The sequence below is a fragment of the Myxine glutinosa genome, chromosome 9, assembly GCF_964187855.1.
Source record: "Myxine glutinosa chromosome 9, kmMyxGlut1.1, whole genome shotgun sequence".
Taxonomy (NCBI): domain Eukaryota; kingdom Metazoa; phylum Chordata; class Myxini; order Myxiniformes; family Myxinidae; genus Myxine; species Myxine glutinosa.
The window spans coordinates 28,556,785-28,580,854 of record NC_136269.1 but is presented as its reverse complement, the minus strand read 5'-3'; the positions used below and the strand labels follow the sequence as shown (position 1 = coordinate 28,580,854).

At 48.2% G+C, this 24,070-nt stretch overlaps 1 protein-coding gene across 2 annotated transcripts in view; it reads left to right on the top strand.

Moving 5' to 3' along the window:
* Positions 1-24,070, top strand: part of DPP3 (dipeptidyl peptidase 3) — a 264,499-nt gene that overhangs the window by 138,202 nt on the left and 102,227 nt on the right. For both annotated transcript variants that reach the window (XM_068129393.2, XM_068129392.2), the window contains exon 12: positions 7,661-7,753. In XM_068129393.2, the coding sequence (XP_067985494.2) occupies positions 7,661-7,753 (93 nt within the window). The remainder of the gene's footprint in view (positions 1-7,660; positions 7,754-24,070) is intronic.

Below are 24,070 nucleotides of genomic sequence, written 5' to 3'. Positions count from 1 at the left end.
CGTCGTTTATCAAATTTAAATAAACACAAACGAATTCACACGGAGTAGAAGCTGTACAATTGTGCTATGTGTTCGAAGGTTTTCGTCATTTATCAAATTTAAATAGACAAACGAATTCACACGGGAGAGAAACCGTACAGGTGTGCTGTGTGTTCTGAAGATTTTCGTCATTTATCAAATTTAAATAAGGTGATGCTGACGCCGCCCCCCCCCCCCCCCCCCAGAATTTCCATGTTTTAAATGTTTCCCAGTGTGTACCCTGGATTAGAATAGGTACACCGCATCCCTGCGTGTCGTAAGAGACGACTAAGAGGGTTGGCGTCAGGAAGGGCATCCGGCCATAAAAACATTGCCTCAAAAAGAGAACCATGACAATTACAACTACATATTGGCAGGGTACAGCCCGAAGTGGAGATCGGTTTCTGAGGTTTGGGACATGGAATGTAGGGACAATGACAGGGAGATCAGAAGTGGTGGAAGTATTGGTCAGAAGAAGAGTGGACATATGTTGTGTGCAAGAGACGAGATGGAAGGGAAGTGGTGTGAGAATGGTGAAGGGTAGGCAGGGACAGAAATACAAGTTTATGTGGCAAGGGTGCCTGGAGGGCGTGAATGGTGTTGGTGTCCTGTTTTCTGAGGAGTTTGTAGACAGTGTGGTGAGTGTGACGAGAGTGAGTGATAGGTTGATGATGGTGAAAATGATGATTGGAAAGCTCTTGGTGAACGTCATCTCGGGATATGCTCCGCAGGTTGGTCGAAGCGATGAAGAGAAGGACAAGTTCTGGTGTGCGATAGAGAATCTGATGGAAAACGTGAAAGATGAGAAAGTTGTTGTGGTAGGAGGAGACCTAAATGAACATGTGGGAAGGAGTATGGATGGTTTTGACGGAGTTCATGGGGGTTACGGATATGGTGTGAGAAATGGAGAAGGTGAAAGGATTTTGGAGTTTGCTGATGGAGCTGATTTGTTGATTTGTAATACTCAGTTCCAGAAAGAGGATAATAAGCTTGTTACATACACGTCAGGTGGGTCGACGACAACCGTTGACTACCTGATGGTGCGTAGGCGAGATAGGTGGCACCTCCGGGACACAAAGGTGATCCCGGGGGAGGAGGCTGTTTCACAGCACCACCTGGTTGTCTGCGACATAAGGGTGAAAGGTGCGAGGAGAGCTCGGCGGGTGAAGTACCAACCGAGAATGAAGGTGTGGAGGTTGAAAGAGGTGACAGTAAGGGAGGCATTAAAAGAGAGGCTGAGTCGGGTCGAGGATGATGTGGTTGAGCTTGAAAGTGGTTGGATGTCAATGAAAGCTAGTCTGTTGGGAGCCGTTGGTGAGGTATGTGGATGGACAAAAGGACCACCGAGGCACTCGGAAACATGGTGGTGGGATGATGAAGTTGGAAAGAGGATTGACGATAAGAGGAAGAAGTTCAAGGAGTGGCAGAAGGCGAAGGGTACGGGAGCAGAAACAGCAGAGCATGAAAGTTATAAGGCAGCCAGGAAGGCTGCAAAGAAAGAGGTAGCAAAGGCGCAGGAGGCATGTAGGAAAATGTTCGGAGAACGCTTGGATTCGGAAGAGGGTCAGAAAGCAGTATTCAGGATTGCAAAGCAGATAGCGAAAGAGAGGTGTGATGTGATGGGGGTGAGTTGCTTGAAGGATGAAGTGGGACAAATCGTTGTCGACCCAGATGGAATTAAAGGAAGATGGAAAAGATATATGGAAATGCTGTTGAATACAGAGAATGAATGGGATGGCAACAAAGAGAGTAACCCAGTTTTAGGACCGGCAGAGAAGATAACTGAGAAGGAAGGTGAGGAAGCTATAAAAGCCATGAAGGGTAGAAAAGCGGGAGCACGACGGAAGTTGTGGGAGATATGTTGAAGGCAGCAAGAAGTTGGGGTGTGAAGAGAATGACAGAGATCTGTAATCTGGTGGTGAAAAAGGCCGCATTTCAGTGGATTGGGAACTGAGTACCCTCGTCCCTCTATACAAGGGGAAAGGTGACCCTCTGGAGTGTGGTTCGTACCGAGCGATAAAGTTATTGGAGCATGGAATGAAGGTATTGGAAAGGGTGTTGGAGAGGAGGATAAGGAAGAAAGTGAAGATCGACAAAATGCAGTTTGGATTTATGCCAGGAAGAGGAACGACAGACGCGCTTTTCATTGTGAGGCAGTTGCAGGAGAAGTACATGGAGAAGAGGAAGAAGTTGTTTCTTGGGTTTGTTGATCTGGAGAAAGCATTCGATAGGGTTCCACGCAAAGTATAGACATGCGCATTGAGGAAGTTAGGAGTGGAGGAATGGTTGATCAGAGTAGTGATGGCAATGTACAAAAGAGCATGCACAGCTGTAAGGACAAAGGACGGGGACAGTGGTGAGTTTGAGGTGAAGGTGGGAGTGCATCAGGGGTCAGTACTAAGTCCACTACTATTTGTAGCTGTGATGGAGGTGCTGGCTCAGAACGTAAAGGAGGGTTTACCGTGGGAGTTGTTGTATGCAGATGATCTGGTGTTGATTGCGGAACGTATGGATGGACTGAAGGAAAAGATGAACAAATGGAAGGAATGTATGGAGACAAAAGGTCTGAAGGTGAATATCGGAAAGACGAAGGTGATGGCAAGTGGTAAAGCATGTGGTGAGGTGGAAAGAACTGGGAAGTGGCCCTGTGCTGTGTGTAGGAAGGGTGTCGGAGTGAACTCCATTCAATGTCCAATGTGCGCTGAGTGGGTTCATCAAAAATGTAGTGGTCTGAGAGGGTCATGAACCAGTGTGGCAGCTACATTCAAATGTAAGGTGTGCACAGAGGGAGCTGCAGATGGAGGAAATGTTGAGTTGGATCTTGGAGACGGCGTGAAGCTGGAAGGTGTGAAAACATTTTGCTACCTCGGAGACATGCTGAATGGAGAAGGTGGATCAGACTCGGCAACGGTTGCTCAAGTGAGATGTGCATGGAAGAAGTTTCGGGAACTGAGTGGCGTGCTGATGATGAGGGGAGTGTCGTTGAAGCTGAAGGGAAAGGTGTATGCTGCATGTGTGAGAAGTGTTATGATTTATGGGAGCGAGACATGGGTAATGAACGTAGAGCAGCAACAAAGGTTGGAAAGGGTGGAAATGCGAATGGTTCGACGGATGTGCGGAGTATCGTTGAGAGAGAGGAAGCCAAATGATGAATTGCGAAAGATGATGGGAATAGAGCCTGTGATTGATGCTGTGTAGAGGAACAGGTTGAGATGGTTTGGTCATGTGTTGAGGAAGGATGAAAGTGACTGGTTGAGAAGAGTGATGGAAATGAATGTAGAAGGAAGTAGAGGACGGGGAAGACCGAGAAAGACTTGGCTAAGGATGGTGGAAGAAGAAATGCGGGCAAGGGGGTTAACAAGGAGAGATGCAGAAAATAGGGCAATATGGAGAAGATTGTCATGGGGACCGCAAGGCTAACCCCCGCTCTAGTAGGAAAAATGGCTTTTAAAATGGTTGTTGTTGTTGTTGTTGTTGTTGTTGTTGTTGTTGTTGTATACAGTCATGTGAAAAAGTCACGTGTAAAGTTTTGACTTTTTCAACATATTTCAACACACAGCTATTTGATCTTCATTTCAACAATATTGATCGATAAAGGTGATATAATATAACAAATATCATGAAACATTTACATTTTGTAGTCCATTGTGTAACTTAAATAAACATAAATGCAAATTTCACATGTGGAAAAAGTTAGTGCACCCCTACATTTATCACTACTTCAAATACCTAAAATTAGAATCAGGTGCACCAGCTCAGGTGCAAATGATTAGAGCATCGTCAGAGAGGATCTTGGAGGAACCTGTCTTATTTAAACCTCAGACATTTAGTTTGGGTTGCTCTTTGTTGTTGAAGTGTGCGGCGTCACCATGCCTAGATCAAAAGAGCTCTCTGAGGCCTTCAGAAAGAAGGTTATAGATGCCTACGAGTCTGGAAAGGGATTTAAAAAGCTCACCAAACAATTTGAAATCAATCATTCGAATATCCGGAAGATCATGTACAAGTGGAGAAGATTCCAAACAACTGCCAACTTGTTCAGGCCAGGCCGCCCCAGCAAGTTCAGACTGAGAGCAGACCGCAAGATGCTGAAAGAAGTCTCTGAGATCCCCAGAATGTCATCACGGGACCTACAGGTAACTCTTGCCACTGTAGATGTCAAAGTGCACGAGTCTACCCTTAGAAAGAGGCTGCACAAATTTGATCTACATGGGAGGTGTGCCAGGAGGAAACCTTTGCTGTCCAGAAAGAACATCAGGGCAAGACTAAAGTTTGCCAATGAACACCTTGGCAAAGACCAGCACTTCTGGAACAATGTGCTCTGGACAGATGAGTCAAAGGCAGAGCTATTTGGCCACAGCACCAGAAGACATGTTTGGCAAAAACCAAAGACAGCATTTGACCACAAGAACCTGATACCAACTGTAAAGCATGGTGGTGGAAATATTATGGTTTGGGGCAGCTTTGCTGCATCAGGGCTTGGGCAGCTCACCATCATATAAACCACAATGAATTCTTCATTGCACCAGAGGGTGCTTGAGGATAATGTGAGGCCATCTGTTGGAAAGTTGAAGCTCAACTGAAGGTGGACCTTGCAACATGACAATGACCCTAAGCATACCAGTAAATCCACCAAGGAATGGCTGAAAAGAAAGAAATGGAGGGTTCTGGAATGGCCAAGTCAAAGCCTGGATCTAAATACCACCGAGATGTTGTAGGGAGATTTGAAACGAGCTGCGCATGCAAGAAACCCCGCAAACATTGCACAGCTGAAAGTATTCTGCATGGAGGAGTGGGCAAAAATTTCTCCCATTTGATGTCAGAGACTGGTAGACATTTATAAGAAACGCCTACTTGAGGTTGTTTCTGCCAAAGGGGGCAATACCTCCGATAAGAGCCAAGGGTGTACTTACTTTTTCCACATGTGAAATTTGCATTTATGTTTATTTAAATTATACAATGGACTACAAAATGTAAATGTTTCATGATATTTGTTATATTATATCACCTTTATCTATCAATATTGTTGAAATGAAGATCAAATAGCTGTCTGTTGAAATATGTTGAAAAAGTCAAAACTTTACATGGGGTGTACTTACTTTTTCACGTGACTGTATATATATATTTATACATACATACATGCATACATACGTACATACATACATACATACATACACACCACATGACCAAAAGTATGTGGATACCCGAACTCGAACATCTCATTCAAAAATCATGTCCATTAATATGGAGTTGGTCCCCCCCCCCCTTTGCTGCCACTCTTCTGGGAAGGCTTTCCACTAGATGTTCGAACATTGCTGCCGGGATTTGCTTCTATTCAGCCACAAGTGAATTAGTGAGGTCACACACACATTGATATTGGGAGATTAGGCCTGGCTCTCAGTGGATGTTCCAATTAATCCCAAAGGTGTTTGATGGGGTTGAGCTCTGGGTTCTGTGCATTCCAGTCAAGTTCTTCCACACCGATCTCGACATACCATTTCTGTATGGACCTCGCTTTGTGCATGGAGGCATTGCCATGCTGAAACAGGAAAAGGCCTTCCCCAAACAGTTGCCACAAAGTTGGAAGCATACAATCATTTAGAATGTCATTGTATGCTGTAGCATTGAGAATTCCCTTCACTGGAACTAAGGGGCCTACCCAAACCATGAAAAACAGCCCCAGACCATTATTCCTCCTCCAACAAACTTTACTGTTGGCACTATGCATTCGGGCAGGTAGCGTTCTCCTGGCATCTGCCAAACCCGGATTTGTCCGTCGGACTGCCAGATGGTGAAGGGTGATTCATTACTCTGGAGAACGTGTTTCCACTGTTTCAGAGAGTCCAATGGCGGCGAGCATTACACCACTCCAGCTGACGCTTGGCATTGCGCATGGTGATCTTAGGCTTGTGTGCGACTGCTCGGCCATGGAAACCCATTTCATGAAGCACCCGACGAACAGTTTTTGTGCTGATGTTGCTTCCAGAGGCGTTTTGGAACTCGATAGTGAGTGTTGCAACAGAGGACAGACGATTTTTACATGCTGCGCGCTTCAGCACTCGACGGTCCCGTTCTGTGAGCTTGTGTGGCCTACCACTTTGCGGCTGAGCTGTTGTTGCTCCGAGACGTTTCCACTTCACAATAACAGCACTTACAGTTGACCACGGCAGCTCTGGCAGGGCAGAAATTTGATGAACTGACTGGTTGGAAAGTGGCATCCTGTGACGGTGCCACGTTGAAAGTCACTGAGCTCTTCAGTACGGCCCAATTCCACTGCCAATGTTTGTTTGTGGAAATTGCACTTTTGTGTGCTTGATTATATGTACCTTACAGCAATGGCATGTGTGGGATGTCTTACATCCCTTACATCTTGGCGTGTGTGGCTGAAACAGCCGAATCCACTAATTAGAGGGGATGTCCGCATACTTTTGGTCATGTCGTATGTGTGTATACACACACACACACACACACACACACACACACACACACACACACACACACACACACACACACACACACACATACACACATACACACATACCCCCCCAAACTTGAAGAGGAAGCAAGGCACAGATTGAGTCTCATCCCAGCAATTGCTGCACAACCTGTTAGCAACAAGTGTCGCCTGCGACGTGTACACATTGTCTCTGCCCTGCACATCACCATTTAGGAGGTTTGCAGTCAGGAATATTAAATTGAACCAAAGAAGCGCACTGACCCTATGACATGACGCTGACGTATAATTTATGTACATGATGTCAGTGTCATATCAGAGGTTCAGTGCGCTTCTTTGGGTGTGTGTGTGTGTGTGTGTGTGTGTGTGTGTGTGTGTGTGTGTGTGTGTGTGTGTGTGTGTGTGTGTGTGTGTGTGTGTGTGTGTGTGTGTGTGTGTGTGTGTGTGTGTGTGTGTGTGTGTGTGTGTGTGTGTGTGTAACAAATGTATATATACGTATATATATATATATATATTTTTTTGCACACACATACTTATACATATACATGCACGCACACACACACATATACGTGCACATACTTGTACATTTAGAGACACACAGACACACACACAGACAGACAGACACACACACAGACACACACACAGACACACACACACACACACACACACACACACACACACATACACACACACACACACTGAAACAGAGAAGGCTAGATATATTTAATATGCCATAACTTTGTTACAATAATAATTAGCGGTTCTTTTTTTTCAATTCAAAAGTTTTCCTTCAATTTGTGCATCAATGAAAATGTATTCTATTATTATCTGCACAATATGAACCCAGTTTTATGTCATTCTGATGTCAAAAATAAGTTAGGACGTCATAAAAAACATCTTGGCGTTTATGTTTCACCCAGGAGGCTCAGATAAAAGTGCCATCAAGAGTTTTTGAACTCAAATCTTTTATGATTATTGTTTTACTTTGGTCTGATGCACACAGGATTGCTTCATTCAGCTGCATTGTTGGTGATCATATTTCCTTTTGATGTTTTTATTTTTCTATCCACCCTGCTGTTAAATATAAGGCACTTTGGATGAACTGACTTGGCTCTAATATGTACCAGAAGCACTGCAATGATGTCATGTGTGCTGCACTGTTCTAATCTGATTTGCCCATGTGCTGCGCAGGATTTGTATGTGAAGTTTAAGGGTCCATCGTTTGATGTACAAGTCGGACTGCATGAACTCTTGGGGCACGGAAGTGGAAAGCTTCTGAGTGAGGTGCGTTTGCGACATGTGGTTCATTTTTGGTAAACAAGATGTTTTTGGTTATGAAAGGCCTTTATTTATATATATATATATATATATATATATATATATATATATATATATATATATATGTATGTATGTATGTATGTATGTATATATATATATATATAGTCACTGGTAATAGTGGGCGGAAATTTAAAGATGGATTTTTTCAGTCTTGCCCTGTAATATTATTCCATCTCGTGTAAAAACTGAGTCGAACAAACTTGGTCCTGATTAGCCATCATTTGGAGGTCGCCCATTCAACTTTAAATAATATCCGTTTGTTCACATCACTTTCTACTTCTTGGAAATAAACCAAATAACCATTTTCCTTTATTTTGAAGGAGCTGTGCTCCTACGTGAGTCGAAAGGATTGATGCGACAAAAGACAGGAATTCGTCCGAGTTTCTTTATTGAGCAAAACCAAAACTCGGGTACTCTGAAAAGCCCGTTTATTGGGCAGCAATATATATATGCAATCAAACACGTCATGCCGGAGCGTTTGCCCGGGAAAGGCGAGACTGGGCGTGCCCGGGCGGCCTGGGCGAGCCCGGGAAAGGCGAGTCTGGACATGCCTGGGAAAGGCGAGACCGGGCATGCCCGGGCGGCCTGGGTGAGCCCGGGAAAGGCGAGTCTGGACATGCCCGGGAAAGGCGAGTCTGGGCATGCCCGGGAAAGGCGAGACCAGGCGGCCTGGGCGAGCCCGGGAAAGGCGAGTCCGGGCATGCCCGGGAAAGGCGTGTCTGGGCATGTCCGGGCGGCCTGGGCGAGCCCGGTACAGTGATCGCTCCCTGGTTGCGTCTTCGGCAGGTGTAAGGCGATTGTGTATGCTCAGTGGCAACCGCTACACGCGCCCCCCCAGAATCGACTTGCACCGGCAGTGTCAATTTAAGGGGGGTCCTGATGACCCGGCCGAAGCGACCCCTGGAGGGTCGTGGGGGGGGGGGGGGGGGGTCCTGTGTGGTGGTGGGTGGTCGAGCGGGGGGAACCGTGGACGGGGGGCGGCCTTGCCGTGGAGGAAGGGCCAACCGTGGTGGTTGGTCGACGTCCACATGCGCCGGCTTGAGGCGGTCCACCGAAATCCGGTCCGACCTGTCAACGACGAAAGACTTGTCGTCCCGTCGCAGGACCCGGAAGGGCCCGTCGTACGGCGGCCGGAGTGGCCCCCGGTGTGCGTCATGACGCACAAAAATGTACTCCGCTGTGCGAAGCGCTGGGGGGACGTAGGACTGGGGGCCACCGTGGCGGGACGTTGGCATGGGGGCAAACCGTCGGGCAGCCTCCTGGAGGTCCGAACGCTGGTGAGCTGCGGACCAGGGACTGGTAGCGTCGGGCACGAACTCGCCCGGGACGCGTAGCGGCTGGCCGTAGACGAGCTCGGCGGTGGACGCCTGGAGGTCCTCCTTGGGGGCCGTGCGGAGGCCCAAAAGGACCCACGGCAGCCGGTCGGCCCAACCGCCGTCCTGAAGGCCGGCCATGAGCGCGGCCTTCATGGAGCGGTGAAAACGCTCGCACAACCCATTGGCTTGGGGGTGGTAGGCCGTGGTACGGTGGAGCTTGACCCCCAGGTTGCGGGCGACCGTGCCCCACAGCTCGGAGGTGAACTGCGGACCGCGGTCCGAAGAGATGTCCGCCGGTGCGCCAAAACGGGCGACCCAGGTGGCGATGAAAGCCTGCGCCACGTCGGCGGTGGTGGTGGAAACGAGGGGAACAGCCTCCGGCCACCTGGTGGTCCTGTCCACCATGGTGAGTAGGTGTGTGAAACCTCGTGATGGGGGAAGGGGGCCCACCAGGTCCACGTTGACGTGGTCGAAACGCCGTTCGGGCACAGTGAAAGGTGCCAGCGGGGCCTGGGTGTGGCGGTGGACCTTGGCCCGCTGGCAGGCCGTGCAGGCGTTGGCCCAATCGCGGACATCCCGTCGAAGTCCGTGCCAGACGAAACGCGCCGACACCAGCTTCTGGGAAGCTTTCCGGCCTGGGTGGGAAAGGCCGTGGAGGGAGGCTAAAACGCGGCGCTGCCAGGTAACGGGCACGACGGGGCGAGGCTGGCCTTGGGAGATGTCGCAGAGCAGGACAGTGTCCGCGAAGGGGACGTCGGCCAGGCGGAGGCCCGTGTCCGCCGCCCGGAGGGCTTGCACCGTGGTGTCGGTGGTCTGGTCGGCCGCCATAAGCGCGAAGTCCACGCCGAGGTGGACCGCGTTCGCGCTGGCCCGAAAAAGACAGTCGGCCACGGCGTTGTCTTTTCCGGCGACGTGCCGGATGTCCGTGGTAAACTCCGACACGGTGGAGAGGTGGCGCTGCTGGCGGGCCGACCACGGCTCCGTGACTTTGGCCATCGCAAAACGGCTTGTGGTTGACGAAAGCCGTGAACGGGCGGCCCTCCAGGAGGTGGCGGAAATGGCGAACGGCCAGGTATAGACCGAGGAGCTCGCGGTCAAATGTGCTATATTTTAGCTCGTTCGGCCGGAGTTGCCGGCTAAAAAAAGCGAGTGGCTGCTAAACCCCATTCACCCATTGTTCATGTACGGCGCCCACCGCATAGTCAGAGGCGTCCGTAGTGAGGGCGATGGGAGCGTCGAGCACCGGGTGAGCAAGCAGCGTTGCGTCGGCGAGGGCCAGCTTTGCGCCTGTGAATGGCTGCAGACCAGACGACGTCATGCTTGGCCGGCTTGCCCCGGAGGGCTTCGTAAAGGGGCCGCATGAGCTGAGCAGCGCGGGGCACGAAACGGTGGTAGAAATTCACCATGCCGAGGAACTCCTGCAGGGCCTTGATGGAGCGGGGACGCGGGAACTCGGTGATGGCCTCGACCTTGGTTGGCAGCGGCACGGCCCCGTTCCTGGTGATGTGGTGGCCCAAAAAGTCAACGGCCGTCGTGCCGAAGTGGCATTTGGCCGGGTTGACGATTAAGCCGTGCTCGCTGAGGCACCCGAACAGTGTTCGGAGGTGGAGGAGGTGTTCGGCCTGGGACGTGCTGGCGACGAGGATGTCGTCCAGGTAGACGAAGAGGAACGGCAGGTCGCGCAGCACGCCGTCCCTCAAGCGCTGGAACGCCTGGGCCGCGTTCTTGAGGCCAAACGGCATCCTCAGGAATTCGAACAGGCCGTACGGCATGATGACGGCCATTTTTGGGACGTCGGCCGGCCTGACAGGTACCTGGTGTTATCCCCGTATTAAGTCAATTTTCGAGAAAATGACCCGCCCCGCCAAACGGGCGGAAAAGTCCTGGATGTGCGGGACCGGAAACCTGTCGGGGGTGGTAACGTCGTTGAGGCGGCGGTAGTCGCCACATGGGCGCCAGCCGCCCCCCCCCCCCCGGCTTCGGCACGATGTGCAGTGGCGAGGCCCACGTGCTATCGGAGCGCCGCACGATGCCGAGGTGCTCCAACGCGTCGAACCCGGCCTTTGCCACGGCGAGCTTGGCCGGGTCGAGGCGGCAGGCTCTGGCGTAGACCGGCGGGCCCGTAGTTGGTATGTGGTGCTCGATACTATGTCTCACTGCGACGGCCGAAAACGTCGGCCGCGTGAGGGCCGGGAACTCTGCGAGCAGGCGAGAGAACTCGTTCGCCGCCGGGAGGGCGCATGCTAGTTCTGTCGGCGCGGAGCTGCTCATCGTGCATGCCAGGGAGCTGAAAGTCTCGGCGTTGACAAGGCGACGCCGTTTGACGTCGACCAGCAGCCCGTGCGCGCAGAGGAAGTCGGCGCCTAGCAAAGCCATGGGCACGCTCGCCGTCACAAATGTCCAATTAAAGCGCTGGCTGCCGAAGCAGAGGGTGACGTTGCGCGGGCCGAAGGTGCGGATGGCCGATCCGTTGGCGGCGACCAAGGAGGGGCCGCAAACGGCGGTCTGCCTGTCCTGCTCGGAGGTGGGTATGACGCTCAGTTGGGCGCCGGTGTCACAAAGAAAACGCCGACCGGATGCTTTGTCCTTGATGAAAAGCAAGTTGCCCGAGTGGCCGGCGCTCATGGCTGGTAATGAACGCCGGCCCGGCCGTTTCCCGACTTGCCGAAAGTGCACGGGGGTCGGCATGTCCGAGCCTTGTGTCCGAACCTGGCGTGGTAATAACACCACGCCTGGTCAGGTGGAGGCCCCGGCCGTTGTGTTGGAAGCGGTCGGCGCGGCGTAGCGGCCACCAGTTGCACCGGCAGTGCGGCCTCCAACCGCAACGGGGCTCTGGCGCCATGGGCGTCGCCTCGGACGGTGGCGGGCTCCAGGTAGCCGCCCCGATGTGCTGGCCTGCCGAGGAGATCTTGTCGGCTTCCCTGGCGAGGGCGCGGGGATCCGTGATCTGCGTGCCTGCCAGGGCGAAGCGTACCTGGCTAGGCAGCTGGTGGAGGAACAGCTCTCGGAAAAGAAAATCCGGGGAGTGCTCACCGAGCAGCGAGAGCATGTAGTCCATTCGCTCGGACGGGCGCGTGTCGCCGAGCTCGGGCAGGTCGAGCAGGCGTCGTGCGCGTTCTGCCGGTGAGAGGGCGAATGCATCGAGGAGGAGCGTCTTGATCGCGCCATACTTGTCAGCGGCTGGCGGGTGCTGGAGGAGGCCCAGGGCGCAGGCCGTGGTGGCGGAGCCGAGTGCCGCTACCACATGGTGGAAGCGGGTGTCGTCAGGGGTCATGCCTCGCAGGGCAAACTGGGAGTCCGCCTGGGCGAACCAAACCGCCGCGTGAGCCTCCCAGAAGGTAGGCAGTTTAAGGGCAACTGCCGTGTCCATGTCGGGGGTCACCAGTGAATGAGCTGTGCTCCTACGCGAGTCGAAAGGATTGATGCGACAAAAGACGGGAATTCGTCCGAGTTTCTTTATTGAGCAAAACCAAAACTCGGGTACTCTGAAAAGCCCGTTTATCGGGCAGCAATATATATATGCAATCAAACACGTCATGCCGGAGCGTTTGCCCGGGAAAGGCGAGACTGGGCGTGCCCGGGCGGCCTGGGCGAGCCCGGGAAAGGCGAGTCTGGACATGCCCGGGAAAGGCGAGACCGGGCGTGCCCGGGCGGCCTGGGCGAGCCCGGGAAAGGCGAGTCTGGGCATGCCCGGGAAAGGCGAGTCTGGGCATGCCCGGGAAAGGCGAGACCGGGCGTGCCCGGGCGGCCTGGGCGAGTCCGGGCATGCCCGGGAAAGGCGCGTCTGGGCATGTCCGGGCGGCCTGGGCGAGCCCGGTACAGTGATCGCTCCCTGGTTGCGTCTTCGGCAGGTGTAACGCGATTGTGTATGCTCAGCGGCAACCGCTACAATTTCATGATTTTGGGTTTTTCTTGCTTAAGAGCAGGCAGGCTTCCTTGTATTCCATTAGACGTTACCCCTTTTAGTGTTGGGAGGATGCCGCCATCCCGAACAACCAAGTTCCGTTCAAAAAATGGCAAAGTTACAAAAGTAGAACTTTGGAAAAATGCAAATAATACGAATATCGATGCTCATATGCTGATACTTCCTTCACATCTTCATCAATGCTGATTTATTCGGAGCTGGGTGTCACTTTCTGTGCTCGGTGACAACTTGGACGAGGAACTGGAACTGTTCCTCTTTCAATGTCAACTTTCCATTCAGCTCCTGTGCCAGAGCCGCAGCCCGTTCCACTCTGTTGTTCACCACCGCAAGTTTGGAGACCAGAGCCCGAGATTGCACATATAGTCCAAGCCATTTAGCCCAAATATGGGGCCAGATAGGAAAAAACTGCAACACTACATATCAGTGCGAAATTGTATGCAGTAATATATACCAGATAACATATCAAAAGTCTAAAGCTCTAAAAATATGGGGTGTCTGTCAAAATCACTGGTACATGGACCCCCCTTTTCATCCTTTTGCGGTACGATTTGTTCACATTTTGCGATACATTCCGAGCACATGGTATATAATTATACTTTTAATATCAGGAATTACAGCATGTTACAGCCCCAGTACGGCCCGTACGGAACAAAAAAATAAGCACGTAAACAAAATTCCCAACAGCTAAATACTGATCACTGATATGCAAATACATGAATCACTTGTCATGACTGTTTCAGAATTATGGCACGTTTTGTTGATTAAAATCACAAACTCATAATAAAATCACATATAGAGAAACTAATAATACTGACTCATAAAATACTGTCGGAAGTCAAGGATTCGCTTAAAAGTAAAAAAATGTCCACAATTAACTAATTCAGCTGCATGTAACAGTCTATAACAACAGTCCACTACCTAATCATCATTTTCCTCGTCATCGTCGTCGCTGAAACTGTCCAGGACGGAGTTGGTGCAGCCAGATCCACGGCACTGACCACAAGCAGGAGAACACTCCAAGTTGTTCTTGCGGCATGTACACCGTGCGGAACCACAATCGGGCGAACAGTTGCACCGGATAACATTCAACAAATCCTGAGGTGCTGGAGGGAGGTCGGTCATAACAGGAACAAGATTGCCGTCGCTCATTCTCCAGCCCCAATCCACTGGTTGTAGGCTGTTGTTTCCTTTCCACCGCTGTATTTGCAGATACACCCGTCTGCTGTGATATCTCGCTGCAGCAGATGTGGGCGGTAAGGTCTGTGGGAGTATCTTCGAAGTCTTGACTGCGACCTGTTCACAAAACCGCTTGTACCTGAGGGAATCCAAACTTTCATCAGGTTTACCCTTGTAGAGACACACGAGTGCTATCTCTCCTGCAGCCTCGACCACATCTGGTGATGCATCCTCAGCCAAGAACTGTTGGGATTGAGTTTGGAAGAGTGTGCTCATCATGAATTTCTTCAGTGACGCTCCTTTGCCAAGGTCGTACAGTCGAGACGTCGTGTCACATCCCAATACTGCGTGTATGAATAGGATGCTTTCACACACAGCTGCACCTAGCTGACGTTTCATGACATTCCAGATGTGGTTTGGTTTTGTAGTGGATTTTGCCTGACTATACATAAACAAGTCGTGTGCTTCTAGGTTTGCGTAGAAGCGGAGTAGGACGATCAGATCTGTGTCTTCTCCTATAAGGGCTGTGTTCCTCATGTTCGCCGAACTGACTGCGGTCTGGACGATTAGCAGGTCAGCATCTTCCTGGGAATGATGGGTCTGGCATCCAGAAAGCCGGAGGTATCTGCTCAACATGTTGATGAAGTTCTGTTTGTTGTTGAGGTTTCCCAGGAAGATGTCTTTCTTCATGGTCAACTTCATGTCATCAGTGAAAGTCACTTCTGGTCCCCCTCTACCTGCTGCTCGCCTCTGGTGGGTCATGTGCTTGTTTGATTGACTCGCCTCTGGTGGGTCATGTGTTCCTCCAAGAGGATCAGACAGGAGGAGTGCATTCAGGACAGCATCCAGGAGGATGTGTGCCCGTACAGCCCTGGAAATTGCTTTTCCTGTTAGGATGTGATCCACTGCATTTGGTGCGTATATGAGTTCTAGCAGCTCCTTCAACCCAGAACCACCCATGAGGTGCCCTATGCTGCCAAGGAAGCTCATTTCCATATGAAAGGCACCTAGCCTTACCACAATACGTCGCATGGGGCTTCCATCTGGCTCCGAGAGAATGATCGACAATGCCTTCCACCATAGTGGCTGATCAAAGGTGATGATGGTAGGTACATCATGTTGTTTAGCATGTTGCGCAATGTAGTTGAGAGTGGAGTAGATGCATGTAGTGTCGCTCGAGCTCAAATCAATCCTTGGGAGAAACAGGACAGACGATTTTGAATGCTGGACACCACGATGTAAGAGTTGCATCATCCCGGACCATGCAGGTCTTGGTATCTTGAACAGCAGTGACGTCTTCCACAGTACATCAAGGTTGGCTGTGGGATCATGGGCTCTCATGATAGGCACGCTCCCATAAGTCAAGGTTGCAAGTGCCTGGTCGTCAGCTCTATGGTACTGTATCTGGATTCTTCCAGTTGTTTCTATGTCGCTGGCAGTGACCTGAGCTCTAGGAATCGGATGTCCTTGTGTTGTTCCAGGGGTAATCATGGCTATTATCCCCATGCCATGGAAGGTGTTGTGTCCGTCTAAGGTTCTAATGTTGTGGTCGACGTTGTCAGCTGCATATTGAACAAATTCTCCCTTGTGGTTGGGTATGTCCGTACCCTGGTATACAGCTGCATTTTGGTTGAAACGTGTGACTTCCTTGTATGAGCTGCAGTACCCATGTGCATGCAGTGAATCAATAAGGAAACGAGAGGCGAAATGGTGCTGCAGCTGCACCCCTAGTGCAATTTGCAGTGGAGCAATCAGGACACGTGGTCGTGCAGCTTGCATTATAGCCTGACCAATTGAAGCTATCTTCAGCTCTACATCTTTTGCCTTCAAGATCTTTCCAAGAAAAATCTTCAGAGTATCAGGAAGAAAGTTGAGGCTGGCGTCTTTGAACTCAAAGTCTTCCGATGTTGGGTATGTTTCATTCCCTGTTTCCACTTGCTTTATGTCATCCAGTATGAATTTAGCGGCAGCTTCCAGGATTATTTTCTTCTGAATCATAGGATCCTTAGACTGGTTTGCATGAAACTCCAAAAGTACACTGTCAGCTGTTTGCCTCATCATTGCAACATTCGATTTGCCATTAACTGTTGTGACAATGACTCTGTCGCCAAAGTGTTCAATCAGTCTGTCTTTCATATATCTTTGAGAATAGAACTCGGCATTTGAGTCAGCAAGATACTCGGCCATTTTGTCCACCAGATCAGAGATTGTGTTTTGTTCGTCGTCATTTTCCTCAAGGAATTCAGTCACCTTTATAAATGCCTGACATCTGTCATCCAGAGCAGGACGACCGCCTTCGTGTGGTGATTTGTATCATCTACCCAATTTCTGTTTCTTCTGTACTGTTTCATTATGTACAAAATTCAGAGGGATCAGTTTCCCTGTCCGGAAATTTGAACTGCATACCTGGTGATACACGGCATCTGCCGCTGGAAGGTCACACACAATGAGCAGTCGAGCCCGAACAGTATCGGCCCATGCATCGTTCCTTGTTGAGCACTTTTGCAGAAGACTATCTTTACATTCTGTAAATGTGATAGAGTGGACATCTCCTTGTTGTTTCCTGTTATCAAAGTTCACCTTTGTACCACAGAAGAGGCAATCTGCTTTGAAGTTGAAGGCTTCCTCTGCTGATCGGAGCGATACACTTGGGCCTGGTCTGTGTGTATCTCTGATACTCTGCGCTACCTTTATTGGATTGCAGTATACACGTCGGCATTCTTGATGAACAACTTGACCTGGAACAGTCTGTATTGGGTCACTGCGCTGGTCACTAACAACATTAATAGTCCGACTTCCCTTTTCACGAAGTGTCACTACTGGTTTATCGTTGTTGGTGGATTCATTGCAGAACACACACGAATTGGCCGCCATTCTTCAGGGTTGGATTACCTGCAAATATAGAAAAGTTGAATATACTATTACTGTATGTTATTGCCAATAGACCTAAACATACTAAATACATGTCATTGATGGGATTAAAAACTAAGATATATATGGTTCACAAACAAATAATGATGTACCGTCGCTTGCTGTGGAGTGAGCAGTCTTTGTAAAATGGGGTGTGGTTAAATAAGACACTAAAACAGTAAAAACTTCACTTATATATACAATATTGTACAGTATGATATCCTTTATTTATTATATCGTGCTAGTGATTAGGTCCAGTGTATAAAATAAGCAATAGAAGTTCAGAGAGCGACAATAATCATAGCATGCGGCATATGTACGTCTTTTAACATGGGGCTAAATGGAGAAAACCTGATTGCATTATTTGAGAGTCACCCCATATTTTTAGACCTTTATACTTTTAGTATGTTATAAAGGTACCTTGAGGGTAATCAATACTAATGAGATCGGTAGTGTTGCAGTTTTTTCCCCGTCAAATGCTAAATGGCTTGGACTAATAGTCAGGGTTTGACGTCCACGAACTGGGATGGTGGATGAGGAAGTCTTTTGACAATTGAAGTTTTGAGAAGAATCCACCAGATCCACCAGAGCCAGATCTTGATGGCGTAGAGCATCTTAGCCATCCATCGAGCCCGGTGCATGGCACCAGGGGCACGGAACTTGATGCCCTTGTGTGGAATTCTACCGAGGAAGATGACGGAAAGATTAAGTAATTCCTGATGGTCATCATGCACTTGATGAGTCTGTGACTTCGCAAACTCAATGAGTTCCGTTCTGAATTCAGAAATTGCGGCTTTGGTGACCACATCTGTGTCCGCCGTTTGGAATTGTCGCTGGTCAATGAAGAGCCATTGACTACGGAAGCGCTTGAAGAGTAGAATCTCAGGACCAGTTGATGCTGTCCCCATGGTTGCTTCAAACGCTGCTCCTAGCACCAATTATAGGATGTGCTGTCTGCACGCAAAGTACATGAGGTCTCCTCTAAGTTTTTCCTCTCGAAGAACAAGAGTTCCCCCACAGTGACCTGTGTTTGTCGCAGTGTTGTCAAAACACATGGCTTTGACGCGATCAGTCACTCTCCATTCATTTAGGCATTCTGTGATGGCATTTGCTTGTGACTGCGCAGTACCTGACGAAAGCTTTGGCACCCCGAGGAGCTGTTCTGTTCCGGAGCCAGATATAAGAATAGGAAGCCGGTCAACATGTTCCCGTGACGTCAGACCTTGCATGAGTTTCCCGTCCCAGTGAACAGTTAACGGACCCTCCACTTGTAACTCCGTCTTCAACTGCTGAGCCATCTGGACGCGGAAGTTTTCACGCTGACGATGAATGGACCCTCGATTGATGTTGCACTCGCTGGTGTCATGACCAAAGCTGGTAGCTGCCTCGGCCAGCAGATACGTGGCCTTCCTTGACGAGAGGTGTGTACGATCAAGCGCTGCCGCCAATTCTGGTTTCATGATGTTCTTCGTCATTTTTCGTTTTGGCGTGAACGATCCACCACATGCTCCTTGTTCATCTTGGCTGTCATCTGCGCTTGAAGATGATTACTCTAAAACCGCTACCTCAGATATTGCCTTCATTTCATCTGCTGATCGCTTTCTTCGTTTCTCCTCTTCCTCCCGCTGTCGATTACGATATTCGGCTTGGCATTGATGGGTCTTGGCCAGACCTGTCATTGAGTCGGGACGTCCTCTATGACGCTGCTGCTCGAGGAACTCGCAATCCTCTCGGCACTTGATCAGTTTCTCAGCATCAGCGTGGGCGATGTCAAAGAGATGATCTAAACGTTCAACAAATTCTTTTTCCTTCATCTTGTGTGAATCACTTGTCCTTGAAGCGTGTTTCTTGAGGCCTTTCCACTCCTCGAAAACTTTTTCTAGTTTGCTCATGCAATGTTGCTCGAGCCTGGTTGGAATATGAGCTTTATCCCAGAAAGCCATCACTGCTCGACAAGACTCCCTTAATGCGTCCCAGACTGTCAGTTTCTTTTCATGGTGAAGGTAGAAGAAATGCCCGAATGCTTGCCTACATGAGGGAAGCTTGCATCCTTTCACCTCATCCATCGTTGTTCGTAGCAAGTATACCTGTTTGCGGGTATCCATCTGTAGAAAGATTCAGTAGAATATGATTTCTATGTAAGACCAATCACTGCGAAATCTGGGAGATGACTGACGTGTTACAATGTTTTTATTTTTTTTATTTTTTTTTGTGCGTAGAAATATCAATTTTTTTGGGAAGCAGGAATGATATTAAAATCCTGGAATGAAGCCTGGCGTTGGCTTAGCGGTTAGGGTGCCGGCTTGGGATCCTAGGATCCTGGGTTTGAATCCCGGTCGATCGCTGAATTAACGCCAGGGGGGTTGACTCAGCCTGTCATCCTTCCGAGGTCGGCAAATTGAGTACCAGCTTGCTGGGATGAATGATCACGGTGTGTACCCCGATTTAGAATAGGTACACTGTATCCCTGCGCATCGTAAGAACGTGACCAAGGGTTGGCGTCAGGAAGGGCATCCGGCCATACAAAACATTGCCTCAAACAGGGAACCATGATTGTCATGGGGCCCGCAAGGCTAACCCCCGCTCTAGCGGGGAAAAAATGCCTTAAAACGATCATTCATTCATTCATTCAGGAATGATATTAAAAGAACCGCGTTTTGATGTGGTTTAGGGAGTTGAAAGGAGAACAATTGAGAGAAGAGGAACGGATGCTGGATAAGGAAAAATGATGAGGCTTTGGGAAATGGATGACCAGAAAAACTGAAGAAGAAGCCCACAGAGACGTCGATAAGTTTATACGTGTAGAATGTAGAATTGTAGAATCTATATGTTCTATATATGTAGAATTGTAGAACATATTATGTTCATCGGTCATTCATTCGTATTTATAAAAAATATGAACAAATAATAGTTTTATTTAAATTAAAAAAATCTGATTGGAATACAAAAATCTGATTTTTTTATTTTTTATAAAAAAACTTTGGACCCTGGGGGTGACCTTTTAAAGTTATTCAATCCAAATGATTTTTCAGTCACAAAGTTTTTACTACTATTCGAATAGATTCGCGGGGTGAGAGTATGAAAAATCCAAACTTTATATTTTTGTGACACCCTAGTATATATATTATATATGTACATATATGTATATATTTTTAATGGTGCACAACTGCACATGAATGAATGAATGAATGAATGAATGAATGAAGTTGTATTTCGTGTTCATGCATTTCACTATAAATTTTGAACATGCTGACTTGGCATGTGCAATTTATTGATATTGTGTAAACATGTATGGATAAGTTAATTGTATTAATCATTTGTGAAACACTAATATTGGTAAAATGCAATTGTTACTTGTATTTATTTCGTATTGTCAGAAATGTATATCAGGAATTGTACTTGTAGCATCAGGGAGATGAAAAATGTTTTCCATACTTGAGGAGCTTGCTGGCCTGAAGGGCTCCTTTGGTACCCATGTTGTGCGAAGGATGCAGAAATGCTGGTTTGATGATGCCAATCTACTTGTTTGCCGTCGGCCTGGCATTTGTTTCATAGAACTTCCATTTGTTTTATTAGTTGAAGCAATAGGCTTGGAGCTTTCTGAGCCTGGACCACTGAAGTGTCTTAAAATTGACTAATGGCTGGCTGCATATCCTTTTCGTTCTGCAGCGAAAGAACCATTCATTACTTTGACTGATTGCCAGCATTTTGTCACAAAGGTTCCTCAGATATTTTGGAACATCGTTTTGCTTTGCATTACATTCGATGGTAAAGAGTTATGTACGGTACTTCGTGCTTTGCCTTTTAAGGGTTTCTTTATCAATGGGACAGTCTGGAGCTGAGTGATGATAATACTATAGCCATTTTCACATCAAAAACCCCAGCATTGCCCAATGCATTACATTTGCATGCAATGCCGGCATTGGTTTTTTAGGTGCCATTCACATCAAAGCGATGCTAACAAATTGGTGGGAAAACACCAGAATTTTTCTGGAAGCTGGTGCAATGTGAATTGGGGCCTATGGAAGATCGTTAATTCCTTCAATTCCTGCAATGTTAATGTGTTCTTAACAAGAGTGACTGCACTGTAGTCACAACCTGTGACACAAAAAAAATATTTTCACCTCCTCTCTCCATTCAACTCCCTCATCCATGCTGTTAAAGGTACTATACAATTCATCTTTGAGTGTCTTCATTGGTTGGTTCAATATAATTTCCGAGTCTGACGGACAGCTGGGTCTGCTTTCAGGCAACTTGTGTACCCACTCCAAACAGGAGCAGCAGGAAGGGTTATGTTATTATTCTCATTGCGGTATATAGATTACAGTAGATCTCGGCTTGGCCTCAAGAATATCATTGGTGTATTAATTTATCAAGTTTCTTCCCTCCCGCTCTCTCTGTTGTAATAAACATTTTGTTCATAAAAAATACCTTTACGAGGTCATTCGATGTGTGGGACTTTGTCATGAAACACGATGGAATTGGCTTTAAAAATCCGGCAATGGGCCAATTGGGAAACTTGCATATGGCAACAACAACATGCATTTTAAGGCCATTTTCCCTGCTAGAGCGGGGGTTAGCCTTGCGGTCCCCATGACAATCTTCTCCATTTTGCCCTATTTTCTGCATCTCTCCTTGTTAACCCCCTTGCCCGCATTTCTTCTTCCACCATCTTTAGCCAAGTCTTTCTCGGTCTTCCCCATCCTCTACTTCCTTCTACATTCATTTCCATCACTCTTCTCAACCAGTCACTTTCATCCTTCCTCAACACATGACCAAACCATCTCAACCTGTTCCTCTTCACAGCATCAATCACAGGCTCTATTCCCATCATCTTTCGCAATTCATCATTTGTCTTCCTCTCTCTCAACGATACTCCGCACATCCACCGAACCATTCGCATTTCCACCCTTTCCAGCCTTCGTTGCTGCTCTACGTTCATTACCCATGTCTCGCTCCCATAAATCATAACACTTCTCACACATGCAGCATACACCTTTCCCTTCAGCTTCAACGACACTCCCCTCCTCATCAGCACGCCACTCAGTTCCCGAAACTTCTTCCATGCACATCTCACTCGAGCAACCGTTGCCGAGTCTGATCCACCTTCTCCATTCAGCATGTCTCCGAGGTAGCAAAATGTTTTCACACCTTCCAGTTTCACGCCGTCTCCAAGATCCAACTCAACATTTCCTTCATCTGCAGCTCCCTCTGTGCACACCTTACGTTTGAATGTAGCTGCCACGCTGGTTAATGACCCTCTCAGACCACTGTATTTTTTGAACCCACTCAGCGCACATTGTACATTGAATGGAGTTCACTCCGACACCCTTCCTGCACACAGCACATGGCCACTTCCCAGTTCTTTCCACCTCACCACATGCTTTACCACTTGCCATCACCTTCGTCTTTCCGATATTCACCTTCAGACCTTTTGTCTCCATACATTCCTTCAACTTGTTCATCTTTTCCTTCAGTTCATCCATACTTTCCGCCATCAACACCAGATCATCTGCATACAACAACTCCCATGGTAAACCCTCCTTTACGTTCTGAGCCAGCACCTCCATCACAGCTACAAATAGTAGTGGACTTAGTACCGACCCCTGATGCACTCCCACCTTCACCTCAAACTCACCACTGTTCCAGTCCTTCGTCCTTACAGCTGTGCACGCTCTTTTGTACATTGCCATCACTACTCTGATCAACCATTCCTCCACTCCTGACTTCCACAATGCCCATGTCAATACTTCGCGTGGAACCTTATCGAATGCTTTCTCCAGATCAACAAACCCAAGAAACAACTTCTTCCTCTTCTCCATGTACTTCTGCAACTGCCTCACAAAGAAACTTGCATATGGCGCCGTTCAAAAATTACATAACGCTATTTTTTTAGAGATGCGCGTAGGGGCTTGATTAAACCTGAATAATAATTTAACACTGGACCCAAACAAAGCCAATGGAAACATGACGCAATGAAGCTGGCAGAGGCCTAATTGTAATCAGCAGAGGCCTAACGTGCTAAGCCCCGGAAACAAGTTGGCGGCCATATCATTTTGTCTCGGTGCTGTGGTGGCTGGAGTCAAGCGACAGATATGAGTGTGGTCCGGCAGCTGTCCGTCCAATGGGTGCACATTTTAAAAATCGACCCCCAACAAGAGCCCAAACAACAACAACAACAACAACAACAGGAGCAACACAAAGCTCTTGTAAAAATATAATGGACTCTCGATAAATCGATGATTTCAATGCTAACTGATGTAGATGACCCTGTTGCATTAAAATACCATCAATTTGATTAGGCCCATCTTTGATTTTTTTAATTTGATCAATCACTTCTACGAAATAGCACATTGCAATTTTCACGATTAAATCATTTCCACTTAAAACATGCGTCCATTCTTTTTTTGCTACTTCGCTGTACATCTAAATTGCTGAAAGTCTACTTGGAAGTTGCACAGTCATGCACAATGGCAAAGCACATACAAGAACCTTAAACCTTTCAAAGAGCATTTCAATCCACTCTTGGATGAAGACCTCCATCAAAACATGTTGAGGGCTGTTTTACATATTCGACATGCTTGCCAAGTGCAAGTTGGTGAGAGTGAGCCATCATGAGAATCAAACCCACATCAGTCAATGGAGAACAAAACAAGTCTTTAACTCCTCATCCATAACAGCTAGCTCCACACAAAATTAAGATTTGTTCACTGCAAAATCATGCTAATGGACTGGAAGGACATGGAGATCAAGTCGTTATGGAGGATCTTAATGGATAGCTTAGATGAAGTACCACACTTCCTATCCATTGCTCCAGATTTGCTGAATCGCTTTCTTCATTTGTGAGTCAATTTTATTTTTGATTGTTCCAGTTCTGCTTCTTCCTCAGTTTTCCCTACCACTTTTGTCACTGTGGGGTTGCACTGGTATTCAGCT